Below are 27,551 nucleotides of genomic sequence, written 5' to 3'. Positions count from 1 at the left end.
TTGTGTCTTCCTTTAACTGGCAACTCTCTGGCTCCTGACAGGCACTTCTGCACTGACATGTCATTTTCAAGGTGTTTCCAGGTAGCCTTAACTTGGATCATCAAACACAGTAACAACAGACGAGCTCAGCAGAGAGGCCAGACAAAGACTGCTTTGTATTACCCTATCATCTCAGTACGCTTTAACACGTTTTTGTGCTAGTTAAAGAGGCAATGAAAGGGAAAATTGCTCACAGAAAACAGAGCTGTAATGAAGAAGAGACTTGGTTTGATAAAAAGATAAATACAGCTTATGAAGTCATTGTGGAATATGAAGACTCAAGTAAGGACATGTATTCAAAGGCGCTGCTTGTCAACAGGCGAGAAAGGCAACAGATTTAGGTTGGTCACAAACCTAAATCAAAGCAGTGGCCAAAAATGTGCAACTTTTGCAATGACAGTAGAAACCCTCCCTACAGGAGCTCTATCTTACAACTGTTGTACTGCTATGTGTCACATGCTTTGGAAAAAGTTGGAGGGCCCCCCCCCAATTGATTTTTGCCAAGGTCCGAAACAGACTCGATAAAGGAACAGATTAAATGGTCTCCCAATGCCAATACATACACATACATACACATCACACCATCATTTAAATGCATGTCCTTGGCTCTGTAAGAAAGAAGGTTGCCAATTGGCTGATGCAGACTGCTCCAGAACAAAATCACAAGTTGTCCAGCCAAGAAGTTGAACCAGGCTGAACTTTTGCCATCATGCAAAGTCATCCAGCAAAGTGCTGCAATGATCAATAAAGTTAATGCATACGCTCTTTGTTTGAGGATTTCTTTGTTACGTGAAAGCCTTGCTACAGTTTACTGCTCAATTGCCGGGAAACATGATAATCTGTATCTGTTTAAATTGGAATCTAGAGGCAGTGGAGCCTGTTTTGAAGGCTTCTGGTAACTGTTTGTATTGACAAGTGGCGTCATCTTTTTCGTCAATGTCCATGTAGATGGGAAAACCTTGCTGCAAACAAGAGAGGCAGTGGCAGAATGCACCTACTGTGAAACACCCCCTTGGTCAGCTGTCTTCCGACACCAGTTTAGCTTTAAAAAAAAGTCTTCTAAAAAACCAGAGACATCAACATGCACTCTCTGTCATCGTCTCTCAACTCAAGCTCAATTCACGCCTCTTAAGTTTTTTACCAGACTGTAAAAAAAGGACCTGAAAAGAACGTTTTGGCCAACTTGCAACATCACCAGAAACCTTGACCTTAGCCGTTACTCCAAGAAGCTATTTAGTTGGTGGGATATGGAAAATGGAATGAGTGATTTATAAAAAATAAAAAAAAGCGTTGTCCTTTCTGATCATGTTTGTGCATGTGTGTATTACCAGCCTGTATGTAGCATGTTAAGAAAAAAAAACAAAGTTCAAAGTAAAAACAGAATTTCTCCTTGGGGATTAATGTATTTCCTAAATTTAAAACATTAACAAAAAATACATTATAATGCCAGATCTCAAAATGTATGTTAAAATGACTTTAAAATATGTATTTTTTTTTTTTAAAGAAAGAAGTCCTTGACAAAAAGGAAGTGTTACATTTCTAACAGAAGAGAGGGATTAACTGTCTATTTATATCCCTTAGCTGCAAGGGCAGAGGGAGATGGTGTTTGCAGAATAGCATGATAATGCTATTACCATTCCATCTCATTCCTGAAAGTCACGTGAGCAGCAGCCAAGAGCGGTATTTCCTGCTTTTAAGCAGGGTACAGTGACACTGGGAAATCCGATGGTGCTGGGGAAGAACTATACACTGTCTTGTCTATGTATTTGTTCAACTTTGAACATCTATTGTTTATGCAGAGTGCAAGCTAACATAGCCTTAACATTTCTGTGCATCTTCATTCAGAGTTATTTTATGATTTGTACCTGTACCTGAAGGACATACACACAGTTAGATCATTTTCTCACCTGTTTCAGATTTGCAGCAGCTCAGGCTATAACATTAGCTCTCCTTCCTGTCCCCTATGAAAATTTAAGCATAATCCCAGTAGAGCTGTTATAGAATAGAGCTGCTCCTGGTCATACACATATGGTCGCCTACTGGCGGATCATTTACTCCAAAACCACCAGCATGAGGTAAAGCCTTTGGTTTGAACAGTTCATTTTTACGAGCTCTGGATGCTTCTCTTGTGACATAAGCAAGACACATGGATAGATATTATAAAAATGGAATAAAACAAAACAAAAAAAGAAACAGGTTGGTTTGAACGTCATTGGCATTAAAGGGATCATAACAGCAACATTAGCGTCCTTGCTTTCTTGCTTAGATTTTAATAAGATTGTTAGGCCTACTCGGTTTGATACAAGCCTATGTCAAAAGAGCACCAGCAACTTTACATACCAGGAACTACCAGTCCTTTTGTTTGCTGTGCTTTCAAAAGGGCCTGAACTTCTTTTTTGAAAAGTGCGTCAGTAGCTGTTACAAATCAAACTGATCAAAACACGGGGCATTATAAATGAGATACATCTCATACTTTTACTTGGATTTTTAAGGAGTATATGTTGTGTTTCTAGATTAATAAATACCCTATTGAATCCAAGTATCTTACCTAGGTAAGATCGGTACGTATTGCTTATGAAGCATGAAGCTAACAGGAGAGAGTTAGTCTAACTTCTAAAGTTAGCATAGAGACTGAAGGGACATAGCTAGCCACAAGGCAAAAATCATTTCCCCACAAGCAACAATAAAGCTCACTGATAAACATTAGGTAGTCACACATTGAAAATATGTCCAGACAAAACTAAAATCTGCCTGTTCAAGAGAGCAGAAAGAGAATTTGTTTTCTTTTTTTGGTCGGGCTAGTAGAGTTCAGTCTGTACGCTAAGCTATGTGTTTTCAGGTTGTAGCAATAACTTCATTAATTAAACAAAAAAGGAAACTGATTTTGGTCTTCACCTTAAATTCAAGTGAAGTATGAACCCTACTAGTTTCTAAAAGGAGAAATTTTGCATTCAACACTTGAAAACTGATTTTGTTTAAGTGAGGCAACGAGGGTAATTCAGCTATTTATTAAGCTAGCTCCTATTGTCTATAGCCTACTTAACTCCCCTTTTATCCTTTGTTTGTTATTCACCGTGTTTATAGTAATTATCAACAGCTGGTGAATGTGCCAGTATTAAGGCGGCTTAAGGAGTATAAAAGTAGTGATCAGAGGAGGTAATGTTTAGTATATGAGTCATGACCAATTATTGCTGAGTCAATTTTGCTCATTAGGTGGACCTCTTTTCTGCTGTCAAACATTTCTTTCGACAGCTCCTTTTCCTAATCCTTTTATACATTTCTTTTAAGTCAGCAAGTTTCAAAATCTGGTAAAAGTGGTAACAAAATCCACCTGTTCCATAGCATTAGCAGGTACAACGTTTAGCTAGCGACCTTTAATGTGCGTACATTAACAATGTCAAAGGTGAACGCATTCTGGGGACACATCTGGTGTGAGACTCCAGGTGATTATTAACAAGTCTGACTTGTCAATTCTTCAGTTCAAATAGGCCTACTCAAGGTCTTCTGATACAGCCTACCTAAATGTGAGTGTAGATAAATTACCTGATTATGTTAGAAATAAAGGGTGTCTAATAGAACAGAAATATTAAAGCATTTTTGTAATCCCAGAAACATAACAGCTAAGGCACTTAAGGACTTTTAAAACGATGTAGGCTACTGAACTAGATCTTTAAATTGGGCTCTGATGCTTTTTTATCTGAAGTTTTACACATTGATTTAAGATTTCTGTTCTCAAGAGGGACAGCCACTTTAAGTGTTGTTTAAATCAGAGAATACATTTTTATGAATTTAATAAAGGAATGGTTTGGTTTATGATCCCAGAAAAGAGTGGGAATGGCCCCATCATGCTTTCCTCGAGTATAAGGGGACTGGAGGTGGGACAAACGGGTATTGTGATTGTCCTGCAGTGAACTCCAGCAGAACAACAGTATTGTAATATTATCGTTATCATGCATCAGAGGAAAGATGTAAGTTTGTCTTCTGTCCATCTACAAAGACATCAACTTCCATAGCAGTTACTAAGTTAAACTGGTTAATAATTAACCAAAGTTAACGTTTACCAGTATTATAACAAATAAAAAGAGTGCCCATGAAGAGTTAGAAAACTCAAAATTACACACTTCTATTAACACTGATAATAAACAATGAATGAAGTGTCTCCAGCTCCGTGTATCGTGCATATTGTATCATGTTGTGTATTGTGTTACCTTTGGATCACCGACTATAAACTTATAAAGTGGCTGCTGACTGGTGAACAAATAGAATCATTTTCAGACAGCTAACAAATGTTGTTTATTTCTCTGGCCAAGTCTAATGCTCCTATTTAAACATTTACAGAAGAAGAATGGGATATAAAAGTTAACAACGTTACATTTAATGAAATCATGACCTCAATCATTCCTCAGAGTCCCGATGAGTAAGTGAGGGTCGTCTGACTGCAGCTGTTTTAAGAGAAGAAGCACTTCCTTCACAGATTAAAGAGAACGCATGGTCGGCATCACGGTCCAGATGTTCCAGCCTGACGACTGTTTGGTTTGACGTGGGGGGGGGGGGGGGGGAGTGGGGAGAAGTCGACTGGTAGGATTCTGGAGGACCAGTTTCTTTAAAGTCAATTGGCTTCGTCAGGACCCCAACCTCACCTCTTGGCCTTCTTCTCCTTCATGATCTTCTTGCTCTCCTCTCTCCTCCGTTTGTTGACGGGGTTGCGTGGATCGTAGATCTCGAACGTGTCCTCGTCCTGCATGTTGGCATCCTTGACTTTTCTGCTTTGCTCATCAAACTGCAGAACATGGGCCATCCTAAATCAGACGGAGAGAGGCGGAGAGAGTTCAAAGAAGAACCATGAGAGGATCCACTAAATCACAGATCAGCTGGACTTCTACCAACAGACTGGAACCTTTAAGTTTAAGCTGTTTGATAACCAAATGAGAAAGAAGAACTCAGATCAACGTTTATTAAAAACAGCATTTTAAGCAGCCAAAAACGAAGATCATCATTATCACTGTCACAGTAACAATATTCCTACTGTAACAAGGTTCTAATAAAACAGAAAAGAGACAAAAAGTTCAAAAGTTTGAAACAAGTTTGAATGATCGTGTCGTCATGCATCAGCATGCTATAACCAATCAACGCCGAGGACATCCAGCGACTACCACTGGACATTGTCGTCCCTCTACCGCTCGACGCCAAGGCTCCACCATTGAACCGTGTTGGAGGCCAGTTTATCCCAGCAGTGTTGAGCCTGGGTCACGCAAAGTGTTTTTAACACACATTTTAAAGACCCAGCAGCAGACAGACAACCTGGTGAAAACCACTGAGTCTGGTCTGTGAGTATTAAAACTGCTTCGAGCTCAAGTCTGAATCATATCTAAAGGGGGTTTCGATGAGTAAAAAGTACGATTTTATTAGCTGTTTAAGTACAGTATGACACTCCTTCTTTAGCTGTTTTAAAAGTCCTGACAGAAATCTCTGGTCCCCAGAGGACAGACGCCCATGTGTCTTTCATTTCCACCATCAGTTCCTCTTTGCCCAAAGACATATTAAAGAATCAGGACCTTCCTCACAGGAGATATCAGTGTCTGGCACTTCACAAATAAACACATTTTTGCAGCTGCTTGATTGATGCCATCTGTGCATCTAAACAATCAAGGAGGAGTCACTCATCAATTACAAGGATGCATTTAGAGCCACGCTAGAGGCTAAAACAACCACTAAACTAAACGTTAGATCCACCCACGTTTAAGTCTGAGGGGAGAATTCAGAATCATGAAAAGCCAACTAAATATGAGACTCATGTTAACTTGTACATGTTGTAGTCATGTTAAAATGATCTTAACTGGTGCATGGATTTTTAATTAATTATTAATTATTATTTATATTCAACACATATTTAGCCCATGAAGCAGGACTTTGAGAGTGTCTTACTGTCGTGTCCTGACACATTTCCTACTAAACAAGATAGTTTATGTTGTGTTGAAATAGCTTCATGGATTTCTTCCATATAGAGCTGCCAGTTCGCCTGTTTCTCTTCTCACTGTCAGTCCGTCTTCACTCGGCTCCACCTCTCTGAGCAAACCTCAAAAAGCACCTGCACTGAACGTACAGCTGTGTGTTTGCTTGTTCTGCAGGAAGGGGAACTTTTTTCATTTTAATTTAAGAAGCGGTGGTTGGGACGACTGGTGGAAAAAAAAAAGGGATTTCTTCACAGAAAGAAAAAATATATATATTGTGAGCATGTGTATCATCATTCAGATAAAAAAATGATGAAGGTATGATTTTTGGTCCATATCGCCCAGCCTAAACTAACTCACTCTCTCTGCCTTGTGTCAAACTCTTTGAACTTTCCCTTTAAAGCTGACGATCAACAGCTCTGTCTTATCTGCTCATGAACTAAACATTGACAAAACCTGGTGTTGTGCACGCCTGTGTGTGTATACAGTGCTCACGTGCAGCAGTGGCTGGACTAAACACAGAAATGGAATATTTTCTGCTGTGTTCTTTGAAATATGTTGATGCCTTGTCTGCCTGTGTGCAGCATGTGGTATGTGTCTGCTCAATCCCCTGGCTGAGTGTTAAAGTGTGCGCGCCTTCTCCAGTGCTCATTTGAAATCGGCGGGAGTTGTGACAGCTCATCTAGAATGTCATGGCTAGACTCCGGCGGACCCTGAGGACTCCTGCAGGGTGAGCCGGCCGCCTCTGATAATTTGTCTAGCAGTCTTGGTGATGACAGCCCGCCGGCCGTGCAGCGTAGGCCATGTGGAAAGCCGGCATTCTGGGCTTATCAAAACCACTCTGTGCTGCTACAGAAGCCTTTCCTGCATTTATTTTTCTTTTGCTGGAGTTGCTAGGGATGGGAAATAAGGAAGAGAAGAGGGATGGAGAGAGTGTGGCCTGAGAGGAGGAGGAGGAGGAGGAGGAGGAGGAGGAGGAGGGAGAGTTTGTGGACACAGACACAGATGGAATAGTTTACCTACTCTGGCCCAGACTTGACTTCCAACGTCTGACCTGTTGTAACCCACATTCTGTTCACAGCGCTCCTAGAGTGGCACAGACTTCCCACTGGTGTTTTTCTAGGACTGCTATGCTACTGACGCTGCCCCTCCCTCCTCCTCCTCCTCCTCCTCGCCTACCTGGCGGGGGCGGCACAGTCAGGTGTCTGCAGCTGAGGCAGGCTTCTCTCAAATTCATTAGGGCCCCCCCCCCACACACACACACAGACAGAGTGCACTTCAAGGGGGCTCCTCGAGACTAATAGCAACTACAGATTTTGTTATTGTAAATCTCTCACACACGGACACTTTGCTCACATTTAAACACATGGTATTCATTTCAAACCCTGCACTCAGTGTCGTTGGTCTCAGAGATCTTTGGTGAAAAACAGAATATGAGAGGAAAACACGGCGTCAGGTCTGATTTCCTGATGGCCAATCTGGTGGTTGAAATCCCGACACACACACACACACACACACACACACACACACACACACACACACACACGCATAAGAGTTGAACTTTCACACGCATTTATCAGAACCTGAAGCGAGCTATGCATCCGACAAAAGTCCGTTTTTCTCCCTCCTGCTACAAAGACATATCTTCTGCATTCTGGTGTCCCAGTTGGTCCAAGCCTTACTATTATAATGAATGGTTTCTTTTACAATCCAGCGTTCACCGCGAGGGTATCAATGGGAATAACACGAGCGAAAACCCAGCAGAGGCTAATGAAAAAGGTCTTCCTGTGCCAGCTTGTCATGCTTGAGCTTCACCGTCCACAAAACAGAGCTGTTTGCCAAACTGCTTCTTGGACTCTTGCAGGCGAGCTCGGACGATGGTGCTCACCTGCTGAATTTAGACAGCAGAGAATAAGGGCGCAGCTTTTAGGTGGAGCAGGAGTCTTTTCAGGGTTCCTTTATTCATCCCTGAAGTTTATAAAAATACATAAAATAGCCAAGTGTAAATAAATGTTTGACATTGGGTTTTTTAACAGGGCTTTCAGAATTAATGAGTAAATTATGATGCGATCAATTCATGCATTCCTTTTTTTTGCCTGACGGAGATGGTAAAGAGCGACACCTCTGCTCTTTTGAATGTCTTATTTAAAATAAAAAAATAAAAAATTACTCCTGGACAGCTCAGGTGAGAATTCAAAGGTAACATCCACCTTGTGACTCATTCCCTTCCAGTCTCATAAATCCACTACATCCTTATTTTTATTTTATCGATGTAAATGTTACTTTGTTGTTTTTTTAAATCTCTGTTTTGTAAGGTGACCTTGAGTGTTTTAAAAATAAAATGCATTATTATTATTATTATTATTATTATTATTGTTATTATTATTATTATTATTAAAGTGGCCTCAAACACATCTAAAAGTTTAGTCTGTAACTTTGGACACTTTTTTGATTCTACATGGAGAGCAAAGGTGAACAGAAAGAAACATACCTGGTGAATTACACTGAAAGCAGAAATCTGCAATAACGAGTCAATTCTTTCCCTCGGTGTGATGTGTAGTTACCTTCTTGACTTCCTGCGGTGTTGGTCTGACAGATGACTAAAGGAGCTGGTTGTTCTCACTCATTAATAAAAAAAAACCAAAAAACAAACATGAGGTTCACTGACCATCCTTTGTCGTCATCCTCTGCCAGCTCCTCCTCCGCCACTTCCTCCGCCGGAGCGTCAGTGATGGCCGACGACAGCTTGGACTTGAATCGATTGAGGAGGGCCAGAGTCTAGCAAAGAGCACAGATTTAAATAAGACCGTCTACAGGATGAGTCTCCTCGTCAGTGATTGGACAGGAGTGTAATCTTTCACCTGTTCTTCTCTGTTCTTTGAGCCCTTTTTCTGCTTCTGTTTCCGGACCTCCTCGTACTTCTTTCGACCCTCGAGATATTCGGCGACGGCCTCACTGGACGGCTTTTTCTCTGACGGAGAGAAAAGAGGGACACCTCAAATGATCCCTTTGAAACATTTATTGAACTTTCCTCAAAGAATCAGTTCACTCTTTACCACCTCCCTGGAGGATTCACTCTGGTCGTATCACAACTTAAATGCAAAAAGTGAAGAAATATTAATAATGATTCAGAAAGAATCTGAAGAAAAGGGTTAGGGTTTCCAAGTTCACATCATTTTAGGAGCAGTAATATCACCGCTTCCCATGATGCTCTCTGGCTCTCTGACAGACGAAATTAGCAGAACGGGATCAGAGAGAAAAGATAAAAGCGGGTGAAGCTTGTCAAGCTGTGACAGTTGCTGCTGTAGTTGATCTGAGAACGTGATAATAAGAAAAGGTGAAGAGATGAGGCAACTCAGGGCAGCCCCTCTCATCTCACACTGACACGCTCTCTGCGGGAATCCATACTTCTGCCAACCCTCACGAAGATGTAGTGGAGGAGAGCCCAACCTACTAACCTCTCGCTTTGTCTCTCTCAAAGATGACCTACATACCGACGGCCACCTTAAACCCAAACCTTATGTAATGGATTGCTCCCGGGCGGGAAAAAACACATCTTTAATTCTCAGAAGACGAGAGCACATGTGCCCTCTGGTTGCAGGACAGAAAAACAAAAAGTCATCAAGCTGATGTTACTGAAATATTTGTCATGGTTCATCTTTAGAAGTCTGTGTCACATGTTTGGAATATTGTTTGAACATATGAAGAGGAGGTCTATTGAAACCAAGTTGGATTCATAGTTCAGACTTTTCTATTTACTGTAATGTGAGCTGGTGTGCTGAGCGGATTAAAGACAGAATGTGCGACATTTTACACAAAAATACAGCAGAAATCAAGAATATCCTGTGTAAATGTCTCTCTGAATCATGAGTGTCGACAATGAGTGAGAAGAAGCTCAAGTCCTGCCGGCTGTGCTGTTGTCAGAGAAGTCTTTACCTTGTGTTTTCAAGGACAGCCTTACAGATAGAGCTGTTTGAGTCAAGGACCAGAGAAAAGAAGAAAAGAAGGGCACACATAAATAACCTACAGGGTGTGAGGCTCCACACAAACAAATAAGTGCAGCTGACGAGTTGAGCCGCTGCGTTCGTCCCTCAGGCGTTTGTAATATTTTGCATGTTTAGAAAGTGACCTCAGGAGAAGACTTTGGCCTAAGCAGAGGTGTTGATTGCGTTGTGGTAAACTCAAAGGTTGTCTGTTGCTCCTAGTATAACATGATGCCCTTTAATAATCTGGCTTTTTTCCTCGCTGTAGAAGTTAAACTGCAAAAAAAAAAAAAATAAATACACACAGGTGCATGTAGTGACAGGTTTCTTTGGTAAAGTACCAAAAGTGTTTGTTGGAAAAGAAGCTATTAGGAACCGAGAGCCTAAAAGGTTCAGCTTCACACAGCAGCTGTCTGGGATATAAATACAGCGGTATCGTCTGTGTGTTTTATCGAATACATACAGAGAGTGAAGCTGCAGAACAGACAGGAATGTCGGAAATTCTCTGCTGGACTGTCCTCCTCTGCTGAATGTGTGAAATAGGTGACGTCGGTGTCTCATGTCGTTAATTTGCTTCTGTAAGTCTCTCAGCTCAGACAGCCGGGCCGTGAAGTCACAGAGCAGCAGACAGTGTGCACAGTCTGCTGGCTGCTGCTGAGCTTTATTTTCCACAACAAAATGTGATGTCACACACACACACACACACACACACACACACACACACACACACACACACACACACACACACACACACACACACACACACACACACACACACACACACACACACACACACACACACACACACACACACACACACACACACACACACACACACACACACACACACACACACACACACACACATATGCACACATTACCACTTCTGACAGGATGCTGTGAGACATTCAGGTGCACCAAATAAATGATGTAACTAACAAAACACTGAGGTTTACCATCTGTCATTCAGTAAGTGTTGCTGTAATGTTATGACAGTATTTATTTATATATTATCCCGTTATCATCAGCTTACTTTGTGACCAAAATCTCCCTCTGAAATCAACATGACAGAAGATATACATCATAAAAAAACAGAGCAAGACGCTTCAGAGAAATTAACTGTTGTTGAAAAGTGTTTTTTTTTTCTCCCACAAAGTGTTCTAGTAGTTTATCTGTTAAAAATACTTAAAGTCTAAATACCATCTCAGTCTTTCAAAAATGTTATTATAATATGAATAATTGATTTCAACTTCTAGTTCACCTCCTGACTAAGATGTTCAGTTTTACTGGATTAGCAGAGTACAGAAAGAAATGTAACAAACACTAACACAAGAGTGATTTAACTCTATTCCACCATAACTGTGTCACAACAAACATACTGATATAAAAATCAACGACATCAAGGAAGTATGTGAAACATAAAACACAAATGGTAAATCCAACATTTGAGATTTTCCTTCATATTGGAAGACATGTTATGAGCTGTTTGGCAGACATCATTTAAATACAAGAATAAATGAAAGTGAAAATATTTCAAGGTGTAGCGAAACCTTTTTTCTCCTGATTTATGAAATCAACAAGTGATCTCCCCCCACAGTCACCTCTGCTGCTCTGCATCCTGCCGCTGCCTGTGTCATGCTGGATGCTGACTGATGACGCCCTGAGGTCCTACACGAGGAGCACACATCACCTTCTCCAGCTGTTGTCACTAACTACTATCTTTGAGTTTGATGGCCTTTTCTAACTAAATTCCACCCCTCTCCTGTCTCCTGGCTCGGGAGGGCAACAAATCAAGGCGCCGACGTTGTTGCAACCAAGACAAACTGCCTTTTTTTTTTTTTTTATAGGATAAAAGGTTCCTCTTCTCTGTTAAACAATCAACAGTTGAGCTGCGAGGAATTACCGCCGATCATCAATCAAACGGACATCAAAAATGATTTTGTCAGTTGTTACTTTGAGGTCAACACCAGCGATCCATCTTGGTTTATGCAATAACAAAGACTGTTTCAGAAGCGTCCAGTCATAAATAAACTTTCTCAACAGCTGTCAAAATGTGGAGCGAGTCGACAAAAAAATATGCAAATCACGATCTCACGAGAGTCTTGTTTCAAAAAGAGATCCACAATGAAATCTGAATTATATCCCTGTCGCTATGTAAGCATCGCCAGCATTATACCTCACGTGTCGTCTTCTTGTCTTGCACATCAGTGTTAAAGAACTTCTTGAATCTTATCTGTTCATTTATCACATTTGACATTGCTGTTGCAAGTCGTTGCATAATTCAGTGTAGTTTCCACCACCACACCTGCATCACAGTCTTTTTCCTGCTCCTTTTTGCATGGAAGAACCTCCATCTTGCTTTTGGCGGCACTTTTGTTACAAAACCTCGTCATCGCTCGTCAACAGTTTATGCAATTGGAACAACATTTGGTGGACACATCTGTATTCGCTGTCTCAATAGCCATGACAAATTTGGGGGGATTTGACCAATTGGTTGTGATGTCGCCATGTCATGTAAATTCAGATAAACAGTTTATATATTTATAAGTATAAATGTGACTGTCCTTCACGTACTTTAAAGCTTAAATCAGGACCAGAGCTTCACACTTAGAGGGCCTATTGTGAGGACCCCAAGGAGCGCCGTGTGAGTTTTAAGCAGAAATTGTGGGGAAAAACTTTTTTCCCCCAACAAGTATTTTACTAAAAGAACAAAGAAAACAAAAATCCCATTCGACTTCAACGTCTTTTCAAAACCAAGGAAGGCCAAACAACAGCGAAAACATTTTGACGAAATCCATAAAAGGTTTCTCTGGTTTTGGTTAGTTTTGTCGGGAAGCGATAATTCATATTCCAGCGACAAGAAATCTGGACTCACTCTGTGTCATCAACATTATTACCGTTACTTTAGGCTATTTTGCTTCTATCTGACAGATGACAGTGCAGACAAACATCGGAAACAGAGGAAATGGGGCACATAACACCATATGGTTTTTCGTCTCAACCACTTTGGTCGGTTTGACCAGACAAAAACATGAACATCCTCAAGACTTCGGAGAATAAAAGTTTCTTCGACGTGTCCATCCCCACCTACACTGACCAGTTTTAGAAGCATGTGGGGGGAAAATAAGACCAGAGGTTGAACTGCACAGAGACCCGAGCAGAACCGAGAGGATGATTTGAGCTTTAAGGGATGACGGTGATGTTTGTGTGCAGCTTCACGAGAGGGACGGGATAAAACGAGCCCTCGCCACAACGTTCCTCTGCATCCTCAGCTGAGTTCGAAGATTTACAGCATCTGAGCTGACATTCGCCTCCCCTGCAGTGGCCACTGGCCATCTACGAATAACATTTAATGGAATTAACATTTGCTTTCAACAAAGAGATGTAATGAAGAACTCTTAAAAACAATGTCCTGCCTCTGGCTACGCTGCAAAGAGAAGTACAAAACAAAAGGTTTCCTGGCAGAGTTTAAAAACCTCATGAGAAAATGGGGGAGCTCAGGCTAGATGCCACTCTGGTCGAACAATGTAGGGCCATTAATGACTCAACACTTGACTTTATAACTGGATCTATTAAGAGAAGGCTTCTTTCTGCTGTGTTTATAGAAACAGCTTAAATCTAAGCAGATATCACTAAGAGCAACAAATTCTTCGTTCATCTTTTAGGACAATGCAGCGATTGTGTTTTTCGCCCTAAATCTTGGAAGAATCACTGTCAGGGTTATAAAACATAAAACCCATCAGTATTTGTGCAGACAAAAACAATGTTTGAGCAACAATAAAAGCCAATCATGTTCTTTTTTTTGGTGGGGGGGGGGTTTCTCTGGTGGTAGTCCAACCGTTAGACTGCAGGACCCCCCGTAAAATATTTTGTTTTGTTGCTCAACTCCAACGCTAACCTCCGGCCTCAGAGGTTTTAGTAATTTACCAAAAACATTTTTCAACATCAGCAAAAATATCCAGAGATTGACAGCGTTATGACAGACATCGGTGTGGTGAGGACTGGAGGAGATTTGGGGGGGTATATATATATATATATATATATATATATATATATATATATATATATATATTTAACAGTCTCCCATCTACCAAAAAGCTGCAAACTAACAAACACAGCAGCAGGATTCAATGTGCAACTATAGTGGCCACTCAACAGTTTCCCCACACAAACATTTCTGAGAGCCTTAACACAAAAATGCAGACCCTTTGGGGGGAAAAAATAGACGTCTGTTACTAATTGACAAAATCAGAGGGTTGCCTGTGTTAGTGTCCATTAGCAGAGAATGCAGCACAGACCACCCTCTTAGAAACTTTGTTCACACTTAGAGCTCTGCGGTAAAAGACTTCCTGTTAGGATTCATGTACAGTATATTATCAAGCACCCATAAATGTACAGTATAATGGGTAACAGTGATGAACATCTATCAGTAACTGAAGGGGATAAAACATCTGCCCACATACCTTCGTTGACTTCTTCCACTGCAGGTTTGTAACCCTCTTCTTTTCGTTGTTTAATGGCCTGTAGTTCCTTCTTCAACTGACGCGCCTCTTTACGCAACTCATCACTGTAAGTAGAGGAATAAGGAAATTAAAATCAAAGAACTAGAATTCATACGTACAGATTCAGATCAAGTGTTTAATCAAAGTTTGGAGAATAGTTTTGGTCCCATTGGCTCCTGCTATAAAAGAAGCATTTACATATTGAAACATAAATTCAATCCACTGGTAGCCACAAACAAACACCAATTGTTCTGAAAATGTAATGCTCATGATTAATTACGTGGGTATAAACACTCTGTGCAAGTGTCAGGATGAAGAATGTACACTAAAAGCTTGTGTTGCCCCAATAAATTTAATGGAGCCTTAATAAAGTAATTGTTCCCCTCCAGGCTCCTGGTCAGCACCACAAGAGAGCAGACTCAAGTGAGAAAAATGTCAATGTGTTTCTCGTTTCGAAACGAGCAATTTGCATAAAAGTAGGACTCATTAAAGCTGAAAATGTTAACTCATTAGTTCAGCATAACTTTAGTCTGGTTTTGGACTTTTTTTAATGGGTTCAGATTTGATCAGTCAACAGTATGGATGACTGCGGATCAATATTCTTAACTCTTTAAAGATCTATTAATAGTAGAAACCTGCGTCTATTTTATTAGGTATGTCTATTTCTGATAAGAAGTAGTTTGAATAGCTGGAAAACAATTGTTTTTTTTAGCAAGTCCCAAGTAAGTTTGTAAGTCTCAAGTCAGATCAAAGCCACAAAATCTACAGTTCAGACTCACAAGTCTTAAACTAAGACCAACATTTTATAGACTGTTCCAAGTTTTCTTAAATCTAGGACACAACTAAATCCAGGAACACCAAAGTCAAGACCAAAAAGTTCAAAGTGAAGGCCATTAAGTCCCAGGTCACGGTCAACAACAATAAGGCCCAACTCAAGTCCAAGGAATGCCAGGTTGGTGTCCTCAGAACAGCAAGACTTTATGAAATATCAAAAAGTCCAAGCCAAGTCGACCGTCAACAGATACAGACCTCCAGTCAAGACCACAAAGTCAAAACCAGTGAGTTGTTGGGCAAAAAGAAGTAAATACTAAGTAAATAAGTTCTAAGCCAAGACACACAAATTCCATTTGTTGAGTGGTAAAAACCAGCAAGTTGCAAGCCAAGTCAACAGTTAAGACCAACACCTGTCCCTCATCAAAATAGGAACATCTCAAGTCCGGAACAAAAAGTCTCACGTTAATGTGTCCCAAATAAAGAGCATGTGGTCCAAAACTACACCCAAGTCAAGTCCTAAAATAAGAAGTCCAAAGTCAAGTGCATTGTCACTTGAGGGAAGAACAAAGTCAAGCTCACAATACCAAATTAAAATTTAAAGTCAAGAACAACAAGTCCCAAATATTTCTTCAGTCAAATGAATAAATCAGCTAAACTCCAGGTCGATACAGGCAAGCGTCCCTTCAAATCCACGCACAAAACAATGATCATGTGCCCTTCATGAAATGTGATTGCAATGCCATATCAAGATGTCCTTTTTATTGTTAGGCTTTCCAGGTCATGACTTTAGTCCAAGATGTTTGCCTCTTGTTCCAACCTTTCAAATAAGCACAAGCATGCACTATGGATAAAACCCCACGGCAAAAAATAACAAGCTGTGTGCAATGAATTACAGAAACATCCTTTGATAGCTTAAATAAACATCTGTCATGCTGTTAGTGGCAGATATAATGAAAAACTTTATACGTCCTTCCCTCAAGTGGAACAACATTACATATTGCAGGCACTGTTCATGTCCAGCCACCCTTATAAAATCTTTAACAGGATGACAGCGGCAGGCTAAGGCACATCCTTGTTGCTTGACTCGAGGTAGCGTCCCCTTTGGCAGGTGGCCTGAGGCCCAGCTCATGCAAGGCTAAATGCTCATCTGAACCAGGGCCAGCCATGCTGATTATTGTTACCTTTCATATGATTGAGTCTACTGCCAGTTTTAGAGCAGATATGTTATGTTAGGAAATGATAATATTTTTGTACTGCCTGACAGTTCTGTTTTTGTCCCGTTCTATTGCAGAGCCACAAAGCACAGGTAAGCTGCTCAGTCTGGGCCCCTGGCCTAGAAACATGTGAGGCATCTCCAGACCAAACAATGGCTGCCTTTGTTTCTTACATCTGCTTCTCCTCAGCACTGACATACATTTATATCTTCTTCGTTTTGTTGTATCTGAAACTCTCCCTCTTCTGCTTCTATCTTTCCAACACTCACGGTAACCTTTGTTTATATTCGGACACAGACTGTCACAAAGCCTCAGGGGATCAAACTGATTTTTTTTTTTTAACTGAAAGTGCCTTGGTAGAAATTAAGAGCTTTGACCCAACTTCAAGTCCTGTCTTTTCTTTGTTAGCTTCCCTGGAGCTCTTTCAGCTACACATGAGGAATCAGTCAAACATACAGTTGTTAGTCCTCTCTTTCCTGAAGAAAAAATGTTGCAGCTGAATTTCAGACCGAGTTGCCAAGAGCAGAACTCTTTGGCAGAGAGTAAAGACTTGGCCTGCATGGGAAAGTTGCCTGCAAAGCTCTGTCTAGAAGAAATGACAACAAACCATTTTGGCACTTGTTTTATGCAAGGCAACTCAGAAGTGACAACATAGAGGTTGACTTCATAATATTCCATTAACACATTTTATTTAAGAGCCGGTAAACAAATGCACTGTATATATTGATTACAGTGCTTTACTGATTTTGTTTAGCTGGAAGACCTTGATTCAAAACTGAATGTAATTATGTCAAACCTAAAACAGAGGCACTTAATCTTTAATTTAAGCGTATAAACTGATTTCACAGGATCCGTGTGGTTGATGAGTCCAATGGTGCGCGGCCAAACCCACTGGGTCCATTTTTGAAGCCAAAGTGCAGCGGCAGCTATTAGCAGCTGTACATGCATGTTCACAAGATCCCAGGAGAACCGCAAGAGTCACCTGGATAAAGAGAACAATGTGCAAACAGGTCACTTTGCCTTTCCGAGGTTTATTTGCTGCTTGTTTTGAAAGAATGCCGATGAAGCGATCGAACACAGGATCACGAGTCTGTGTTTTGTTTTGAAACTGACTGGATGCTCTGCGCGTTCCCTTGTTTGACTTCCTGTCTGGGTTGAGCTGCTCTGTTCAGCTTGATGCATGCTTGCAGACGGCCCTGTCGAAAATAGAATCAACGCATAGTTGGAGCGGAGCAGTGCTGCTGGCACAAGCGCCGTGGCACGTGCAGTGTAAACACCAGCACTGACTAGAGGAGGGCACAATCAGCCCTGCAGTGTGCATAAGTTACCCGCTTTAATGTTCGATACAGGCATGCACTTTGAACCTATATGCAAACACCAGGGGTGGCACTCCTAATCTTGTTACACAAAGACAATAACAGGTTTCAGTTGAGTCCATGTAAGAGAATATCAATTGGCAAAAATATCGCACGTTTCCCCACGTATGGAGGATAAAGTCCTCAGGGTTCGAATCCAGCCTGTGGCTACTTTCCCGTATGTCATTCCCCGCTCTGTCTCCCTGATTTCCATCTCTGTCCACCGTCCTATCTCCCCAATAAAGGCCCAAAAAGCCCAAAAATAAATCTTTAAAAAAACGAAAAGAAAAAGAAACTTTTCAGAAATCGTCCAACAATTTATTATCAACGCTGGACACAAACAACTATCACATTAACCTCAGACTCTGATTTGAATACAGTTCAGTCATTTCTAGAACTTAGAGGTGAGGGTTTTTTTTTTCTTCTTTGTCATATATAATACAGTGAGGAATTGTTCGGCTTAGTGATCATTTTCTACTCGCCTCAACATGCCGCCATTCAGAAAACAAGAGACGTATCCTAGGCAACAGCCAAACAATTGGCTCCAGAGCCCTGGTGCTAAAAAAGAGAAAGAGGCCAGAGAGGACAGGAAAAGCCCCAACAACACCTGTTAAGTCACACCGTAGGGCTCAGCAAATACCTGCCAGGACCCTCATATCACCACACTATAACTTTTGTTTTTTCATACTCAAGAAAACGTCAGACAAAACAAAAAAATCTACATTTGGTTGACCTATATTTTAGAAGTTGTCAAGTTTTGAATGGGGCAGGCAACACGACCAGTATTTAAGATTTAGAAAAATCTAATTTCACCATTTTAACATTAAGATTATTTTTAACTTACTTAACTTTTTTTTTTTTTTTTTACAAGACTCAAATATGGTTTTATAGCAGGACACTTTATAGCTATAAAACAAAAACATATATATTAGTTAGAGATCTCTGCTGGGGAGAAAGTTTTTATATAAATGATTTCCAAGATTTCTTTGAGGTATCTTTTCAGTTATGCCAGTCTTTGTCTATACTGTATAACTCAACAACAGGGGTAGAAGGATGGAGCCTTGGGGAACCCCACAGTTCACAGAGGCCATGGAAGAGGAGACATCACCACTATTGAAAATAATTCAGTTTGAAAAACAGATTTTAAACAGTCTGGCGCTGTACTTCTGCTGCCAATGACAAAGACACATCCATCAATCTCTCAATCCATCAATCTTTCAGCAGGATCTCCATTTGCCAACAGGAGAGTACATTCTGAAGATCATTGAAAAAACAGAAGGCTGAGCAGAGAAAGAAAAGCTGCTCAGATGATGCCATACGTTGCCAGATAAAAATAACTAAACGGGTTAAGTGTACTTTGTGGATCCCTGCTATTCCCAATGGTCTGGGTGCACTTGGGGCCTGCCAGCGTCCGCCACTCTTTCAGAAAATTCAAAAACAGTGAAAACCCAGAGAGCTGTGGATGATTAACTTTTCATAAAGAAAGCATAAGAAGTGGTGGGCAGTAGACCAAGAAGTCTCTCATGATTTCAGACATTGTATTTAATACTCCAGTGTCTGGCAGGAGTCGGAGGAAAACACAGGAATTCAACAACCTTAAAAATAGTGCAGTGATGACTGTATGGTTCATCAAAAAAAATCAATTGGTTTCCAAAATGCACAAGCAGGCTCACTTTCCTTTTTTGGACTTCCAACCTTTTAAAAAATGTATGAAATTGTATTATTGATAAAATCAACAGTAGAATATCATCCCATGTTATTAGAATAAAAAGTCTGAAGTATGTTGAGAAGTTAAATTTAACTCCTTAGTCTGATTACGAGTGCCAGCAGCAGCTTCTGCTGCTGTGGAGGACTCAAACCAGTCTAATGACCGAGCAAGTGATGTGGATGAATGTGCTAGAATAACAAGATGGCTGGGTGAACTCCCCTCAGGGGGCACTCCATGGCTTGGTTAAACGCCAAGGAGAACTGTGAGCTGGAGTGGAGGAATCCAACCTCAACACAGGAATCTGCATGACTTAGCAGAGTGATCTCGACCAACACATTACCAACGCAGTGGACCAAGGTTCCTCTTTAAGAAGCTCTCCGTTATTGACAAGATCCTTCGGAATTCAGTTTGTAAGTTATGAGGGAAGAAAGTTGTGAATCTCGTAGAATATAGGGTGTTTCTTTTCTTGACATTTATATCCGTTATATATCAAGTTGTGAATTTTTCTGTTCCTCTTAAAGACACAGAAAATGTGCACACTGTCAGATGTTGATGTTGATCACGATCCAAGTAGAGTTCTGCTGGGTTTTTTTTATTCCTTTCCAAAAGTCTTCACCCTTCCTCGTCCGAGACATGCATCGCTGTCTGGAAGTGCTTCCAGCCAGCAAGTGCCCCATATGGGGCAGGCATGCTACAGTGGGCCAGGGATGTGTAAACCTGGCAGTTCCAAAACATACACAATCTTACTGCCAAGAACTGGATTATCTCAAGCAGTTTTCTGCACAAAAGCAGAGCCGAATGCTTCTTGATCTCTGCAACCTTTCCTTGCGAACGCGTTGGGTTATGACCGATGACAAGAGACAGGTGCAGCCAATTAATAGAGTGTGACGCAGCGTCCAGGGTTAGGCCACTCGGGCAGGATCATTAGTGTCTGATGTCCCATTTAGGTTACCCTGTCCACACGGCTAGAGGACGGCTTTCTTCAAGAGCAAGGTGGCAAAACAACAAATACAGACACAGAAAGATAAAGAAACAGCACCGCTAGTAGGTCAGTTGATCATAAAGAGATTTACATTAAAAAAAAATAAAATATATATATATAGTCCTTTCTAATTCCTTGATTCTTTTATGGTACAAAACTGAAGATGTTTTTGTTCCACACTGATAAAGACATTTTATTTCAATAAGTCACTAAGCCCCTTAGAAATGATTCTGATCATAAACGTACACACGATGACGCTCTGTAAATGTCCATCATCTGCACCATGTGATAATCTTGATAGCACCTTGATTTTAAGGACTCTTTAAGTCATTCCACCTGTATTATCAGACTCTCACTCAGCCTCCACACACTGTACACACCATATATAAGTATGTGATAACAAGTGATATAAATAACAGGAAGTGCAGTTCTGTCATTATCTTCAGTCGGCAGTAAATGGAAAGCGATTAGCAGAGACAGCAGAGGGAGCCAGGCCCCGCTGGCACAAGCAGCTCTCACCGTGTCCCACAGCCATATGGAAGCGTTTTGCTTCCCCAGTCATGCCCCGTCGGGTTTAACAAAAGTGGCGACTACCACATACACTGCTTTTGGGACTTCATTCAGTAGTGTCTTTTATGAAGCAAACCCTCCCCCCCCTCTAAAAGAGGCCAACTTCAAACACAGCAACACCCCACTTGATCAATAGCAGAATTAAAAGAAGCGTCAAACTGTGAGCTGAAGAAACATCAAACATGACAAGCAAGACGAGTCACACTAAACACGACCTGCCTCCATGGATATGAGTCTGCATTTTAACTTCCTTAATACAGGTACAGAGCAACATTATTTGGCAAATTTCTTATGAATGTGAACAAGTCCAAGTGTTTTACAATCAGAGAATATCACAGTGGATTATTAGCTGGCTGCCATATTGGATCGTTTTGACCTGATGTCAAAACTTTCAGGGAGAATCCTGATTTTAAGGTCGTCTCAGCCCCCCCCCTTCTTAAAAATGTAGAAAACACTACGTACACATGTACAAACAACATCAGCAAAGTGAGCCACGTGATATTAAAAAAAAAAGAAAGAAAAAACAAACAAGGCAGCTGAAGGCCAGCAGATCCCGTTTTCACACGGTGAATCTGTTATTGGTTATCTTTGCTCCTGTGAACTAAGTCCTACATCTTTTCTCTTTACTGATCTTGAACGGGACACATGTGAGTCACATGTCTTATCCTGTGCTAAATGCATCACTAATTAAATGGAGAGAATAACGAGGCTGTTCCTGCTTAATGCTGTCAGTCCACTTGGTATGACACCCACCAGGACGGGGCATTCAGGCTCTAACAATTACTACATAGTAATCATAAATCGTCTTCCTGATGGTCTCATTTGCTGCTGAAGGTCATGTAGAGGTACAGCTATTCATTTCAGTCTGTTTCATCACCAGCTGAAAAGTCTTGACAGGAGCTTTAAGACAGGGGTGTAAAGGCTGTTTCTGCTTAAAAGCAGCGCGTGTTATTCTCAGAAGGGTCCATCTCTCTTTTCTGTCACGTTGTGAGACACTTCAAATGAATCTGAGGCAAGAAAAAAAACAACATGTTGGGGATTCATTTTAGAGATAGGACAGTGGAAAGAGTCAGAGAGCGGGGAGAGAGGAAGAGTGAGGAACGACATGCGGGGAAGGAGCCAAAGGTCAGACTGGAAACCCGGGTCGTCCGCTCTCGAGGACTGTAAGCTCTGTACATGGGGTCCAAACTAACCACTAGGCCACCAGCCTCCCCATAAAAACACAGCACTTTTAGTGGATTTCCCTGAAATATGAAGGCATTAACCATCTAAGATATTAACAGGTTTTTGTACATTTCAGTCATTCAAACTCAAAAATATGTCAAATATAAGGCTCTGATTCAAAAGTAGAAAAAAAAAAAGATCCGCCCTCACAAATCCGCCCTCACAAAAACAAAAGTCCCACATCAGTAAAGTCAATCAGACAGAAATGAAAACTGCTTTCAACATCCTCTCTCCTTTTTTCCCAGGTGACCAGACACCAGTTGGAGTTCCCTCCTCTGCTCACAGAGCAGCTGAAAGCTCAAAGAAAAGCAACAGTGGGAGAGCAGAGCTCACCCTGCAACAATGCCCCCTTTGTCCCGGGCTAACACTGTACCTACCGGCCTGCTCTTTGATTCCCTGCCAAGACAAACCACTGTGTTGGGTTACAGTTCTTGTAGCAAAACAATCTGCGCTTGTGTTTAATATACTACAGTCTGCCTGCATTGGGCTGGCTGTCAGTCAGGACACACACACACACACACACACACACACACAGAACCGAGCGGGCGCCCTCTCTTTATCCCATTAGCACTAATGAGAGAAGGGTATGTTGATTATGTGTGTTGAGTTCTACCTGTTAAGAGGACATGAAGGAGAGATAACTAATAAGCATCAAAGAGAGATGAAAGATAAAGCGCTCCCTCTTCTCTCCTCGGCTCATTTTCCAGCTAACGCCGTCTCACACACCATCACCCTCCACTCTCACCTTCGTTTCGCTCGCACACACGCACTGTTTGCTTCGAGCAACAGTAAGTAATTTGGTTTGAGTGCCAACATTCCTGTTTTTTTCAAATAGAAAAAAAAAAAAAAAGGTCCACTGATGTTGGTCCAGGAAGCTGCAGCGGAGATTTGTAAGTGTTTGTGTGTGAACGCGTGAGAGTCGGGGATTTCGCGCGGGAACACGACTGGAAGGTTCTGTGGCCTCGCGACGAGCCGAGAGGACGACACGAGGAACTGAAGCTTCATGTTCTCTGGATGAGTCACAAACGTTACATATAAAGTGTTATAGTCTCCTTATCAATCAAACACTCTTTATGTGTGCAGCCACAACTCACCTTTATTCTCTCTCATGTTCTCTTTCTTTTTTTATTATTGATTTAATGTATTTCAGTTTTGTGTTTCCTTTTATTGCCTTTTGACTGTTTGAACAGCTTTTCGTTCTGAATTTCTTTTTATTTCTTCAATTTCCTCGTATTACTTTTGTTTCCAAGATTTCAGGATCTGTTTGTTTTTCTCACATTTAAATCATTCTGAAAATACGTTACGACACCAAATTAAAAAAAAAAAAAAGAAGAAAAGTATTCATGGGTCCATCAACTAATAATGCAAATAAGCAATATGATGGTTGAACTTAAACCATCTCAACACCCCGCCCCCCAAAAAAAATCACATTTAGATCCAAAGGTCACGGGTCTGTCATCAAGCCAAGGTTTCCAATACGCTCGGCGCTCGACGGGCTGAATTTGAACATGTGTATGTGTTTTCAATCACGCTGTAAAATACAAAGTTATTGGTGAATTCATTTGTACGTGAAGCTGCTTCTGGGATCCAACCGCTACCTATTAAAAACAACAACAACCCTAAAGACAAAATCTTTACCGCCCTGGAAGAACTTAGTGCTGTAAAGACGGCGTAATGATTGTTTTCAGTCAGCCCACACGCTCCAGGAGCCTCCAAATATGAGCTCAACCCTTCCCTGCGTTTCAGGATGAGCTCCACGTCGAGCTCAAATTAAACGACATTAACTGGAAACCATTTTGGTCAATTGTTAAATCCTTTACAGGTCAAGCAGAGAGGCCAAAGGTTACCTTGGTCTGTTCTTCTAAAGTGACAATGAGCTGCTGCACTTCATCCATTATAAGGTGATTGTACCATTGGTCGGATGAAAGATGTTAGCTGTGTCACTCTGTCCTTTTCTCATCAGCAGTTTCACATCTTAGTAATTCAAATATTAATAATAAAAACATGTTGAATGACGCAGCGGCTCAATCAGTGTTCAGTAAATGTTGTAAAGGAACCATGTGAAGCCCGGCTCCTGTCTCTGTGGATTCACTTCAGAGAGAGTGACTTAGTGTGCTGGTCACTGTCACAGCTCAACAGCTCCCCCACCAGGTGGATACGCCTCATTACAAGTGGAATAACAGCTTTCTGCTCCACACTGAGGATGTCACGGCACAGACTAAGAATAAAACACACAGGTTTACCTGCGGCTGCTTTTCTTCCCGCGCTCTTCTTCGCTCGGCTCTGCACCTTTTTCTTTCTGCAGCTTCTTACTGATGAGCTCCCTCATCTTCTCTCTCTTCTCTGACTCTTCATCTGTATCATCATCATCATCGTCGTCGTCGTCATCATCCGTCTGGAAGAATACAACGAAATACATCAGAGGAAATCTAGTTTGTAAAGCGGAAAGATGGAGCTTTTCATCCTTGCAGGTCGACATACCCCGAGTGTATCTCCTGATGCTCCCTTCTTCTTTTTCCTTTTTAAAGAAAGAAAGAACATAGGTTGATAAAACAGTGTTGGAGGAGTTGTGTTTTTAATATACAGTGATAAAGATAGTTACTTGTCCACTGCTGGAACCGAGCTCAGCCTGGGATCGTCCTTCAGGAGGTCGTGGCTACTTTTACTTTTCCCTTTCAGTGTCTGAACGAAAAACAACCAAACCAGAACAAGTCTTCATAAACCTTTTTATAATTGCAGTGTAATCTCTGTTTCTAATGTAGCTGATAATTAAAATGAGCTGAGCTGTTAATAGAGATGCACATATCCAATAAAGATCCAAACAGATAGTGGTTAGAGTTAGCAGATGGTATATGGTGATTGTAGAGCTCCCCCTGCTGGCTGGTTGCAGTATATTTCCTAAACTCTGCTTCCTCGATGGTATCAGACGGGAAAACTTTAAAATCAAAATACACTTAATGTTCTCACGTCAGGATTCTGTCGTGAGGATTACTCAGTATCATGATGTTTATGGAGAGTTATGGTCATGAAATCAAGTTTTCAAAGGTAATTGTTTAGGAGGAGCAGTATGTTCCAGGTTGTAACCTAAAGCGAACTGTAGTCGTTGTTTCCTTCCTACAAATGGAAGAGGCAGCGTTTCTTTTCACTGCTCTGTATCACATTATATTTTGTTCTGTAAAATGACCGCCCCCCTTAATTTGACACATTGGTTCTATTATAATCTGTCGGAGAGTGAAAGGACCCTGTGCCCTTATAAGATAGAGTACCTGGCTGACTTGATTAGCCACCTCCTCTTCTTCTTCCGCTTCCTCTCCAAACGACAACAGACTGAAGTTCCTACAAAAAATCAACGCACCGTCAGGAGCAGCAGCAAAAGCAATCCTCAAACATACAACAGCTTTATGTGCATAGAGAATAAGAACGAGTTCAAGCACGGTCAAAGACATTTTTTGATGAAAAGAAACTTTGACGTGCTGTTTGAGCACACGTGGCTGTTTCACAGTAACACATACGGAGGTGATCCGATGACTCACTTGGTGGCTTTTGACTGGGATTTCTTCCCCTCCTCTTTATCTTTATCCTTTTTGGCTTTCTTTGTTTCACGAGGAATAATGTCATCAAAAGGAGAATGAAGGACCTGTTAGAGAAAAATAAACGGGTGTGATATCACAAACAAACACTTTTGATAAAAATGTCAAACAAAGAAGAGGAATAAGAAAATACCTCTGTAGTTTTAATCTTGTGCGGATTCAAAGGTCTTTCATCACTGTTGCATTCGACTTCTGCCAATCTTAGCATATTATAAACAGTGTCTCCTGTCACCTGCACAGGACATGAAGAACAAACATGCATGTCGTCACTGATCATATTCATTTAAGGAGGTATGCCTGAAGCGGTTTCCATGCATGATGGAAACATTTCTCATGTCAGAATTAACTAACAGAGGTCACAGGTAAGGTGCTCAGGTTTACCTTAGCGAATATGGTGTGTTTATTGTTCAGCTCATCTGCTCGTCCCAAAGAGAAGAAGAACTGACTGCCGTTATCATGTGGTCCAGCATTCGCCATGGCAACCAAACCTCTCCGATTAAAGCGCAATCTGGAGTGAAACTCATCCTGAAGGTAAAAATACAACATCAGCAACGGTTCCTTCATATGAGTTTGATGTGTGATTCTGTAGAGTGCTAACGGATTCTGACGGTTTTATTAATCAGTCTCTGTCTAACCTTGAACGGTCGGCCATAGATGGACTCTCCACCTGTGCCGGTTCCAGTGGGATCTCCACCCTGAACGATGAACTCGGGCACCACTCGGTGAAACACTGTGCTGTCATAGTAACCTAAAGAACGACGATGCATCAGACAACAGCGTTACATTTGCACATCTGGTATCACTTTGCATTCAAACTTAAACACGACATAAATAAACTTTGTGTAACTAGAGATATGAATGATTACCTTCCATGCAGAGCTGCACAAAATTTCTGCACGCTTTGGGAGCTTCCTTGGACCATAACTCAATGTCAATGTCACCTGCTGTTGTTTTCAACAGGACCTGTGAACAAGAGTCACAAAGCACGGCCATTTCAATGTATTTTAACATTTATATTTAACCAGAAAGTGGTGTGAAATGATTTTAAAATGTTACGCTTTATTTGACACAGATTGCTGCACACACAAAGCATCAATTACTTTGGAATACATAATAGCAGTCTCGATTAGTTATAAATATGACTATACACTATAAAGGCATTAAACTGCACGTCCTAAGTTTCTTATGATTCATAATTAAATTATAAAACTGAAGAAAGTCGCGCTCACCTTGCCATTAGTCGGCGGCTCCTGGATGTAAATATTGCTCATTCTGTCGCTTAAGTTGTCTTTTTTTTATTTCAGCAAGAAAAGATTCTGGTTCCTATTAATATTCAGCAACGGTACAGTATTTTACTGTGTATAATGTTTGGTAAATTTGCTTGCTTAATAAGAATACAAATTATGTACTTCTCTGTCTACAACCATCTTGGCCATGCATGTGAGCGAGTTGTTTACTTCCGAGTACGCAAGGGGGTTTAAAATAAAAGGAAATACAGTATTTACTTTATATATCCTTGATGTTAATATTTAAATATGTTTATCAGTTGGCAAATTTTATAATGTGTTATTATTTTATGACAAATGTCACCTTTTGTATTTTAGATTGACAGAAAAAGCCAGACCACTATTCTGGACTCCCCTACGTAATGTTGATTTT

General features: G+C 41.0%; 1 protein-coding gene across 1 annotated transcript; it reads right to left on the bottom strand.

Moving 5' to 3' along the window:
• Window positions 1-4,307: 4,307 nt before the first annotated feature.
• On the bottom strand, window positions 4,308-27,363 carry cwc27 (CWC27 spliceosome associated cyclophilin). The gene is made up of 14 exons (XM_079364421.1): window positions 27,122-27,363; window positions 26,759-26,855; window positions 26,528-26,640; window positions 26,274-26,417; window positions 26,026-26,124; window positions 25,836-25,939; window positions 25,569-25,638; window positions 24,905-24,984; window positions 24,784-24,820; window positions 24,546-24,697; window positions 14,437-14,540; window positions 8,852-8,961; window positions 8,659-8,768; window positions 4,308-4,838 (listed from the first exon to the last, which is right to left on the bottom strand). Exons 1-14 carry the CDS (start codon window positions 27,161-27,163, stop codon window positions 4,676-4,678), a joined length of 1,425 nt encoding a protein of 474 aa, XP_079220547.1. The 5' UTR covers window positions 27,164-27,363; the 3' UTR covers window positions 4,308-4,675.
• Between the last annotated feature and the right edge of the window lie 188 nt (window positions 27,364-27,551).

The sequence above is a fragment of the Symphodus melops genome, assembly GCF_947650265.1.
Source record: "Symphodus melops genome assembly, chromosome: 16".
Classification (NCBI taxonomy): domain Eukaryota; kingdom Metazoa; phylum Chordata; class Actinopteri; order Labriformes; family Labridae; genus Symphodus; species Symphodus melops.
This window is presented reverse-complemented; position numbering and strand designations above follow the sequence as displayed.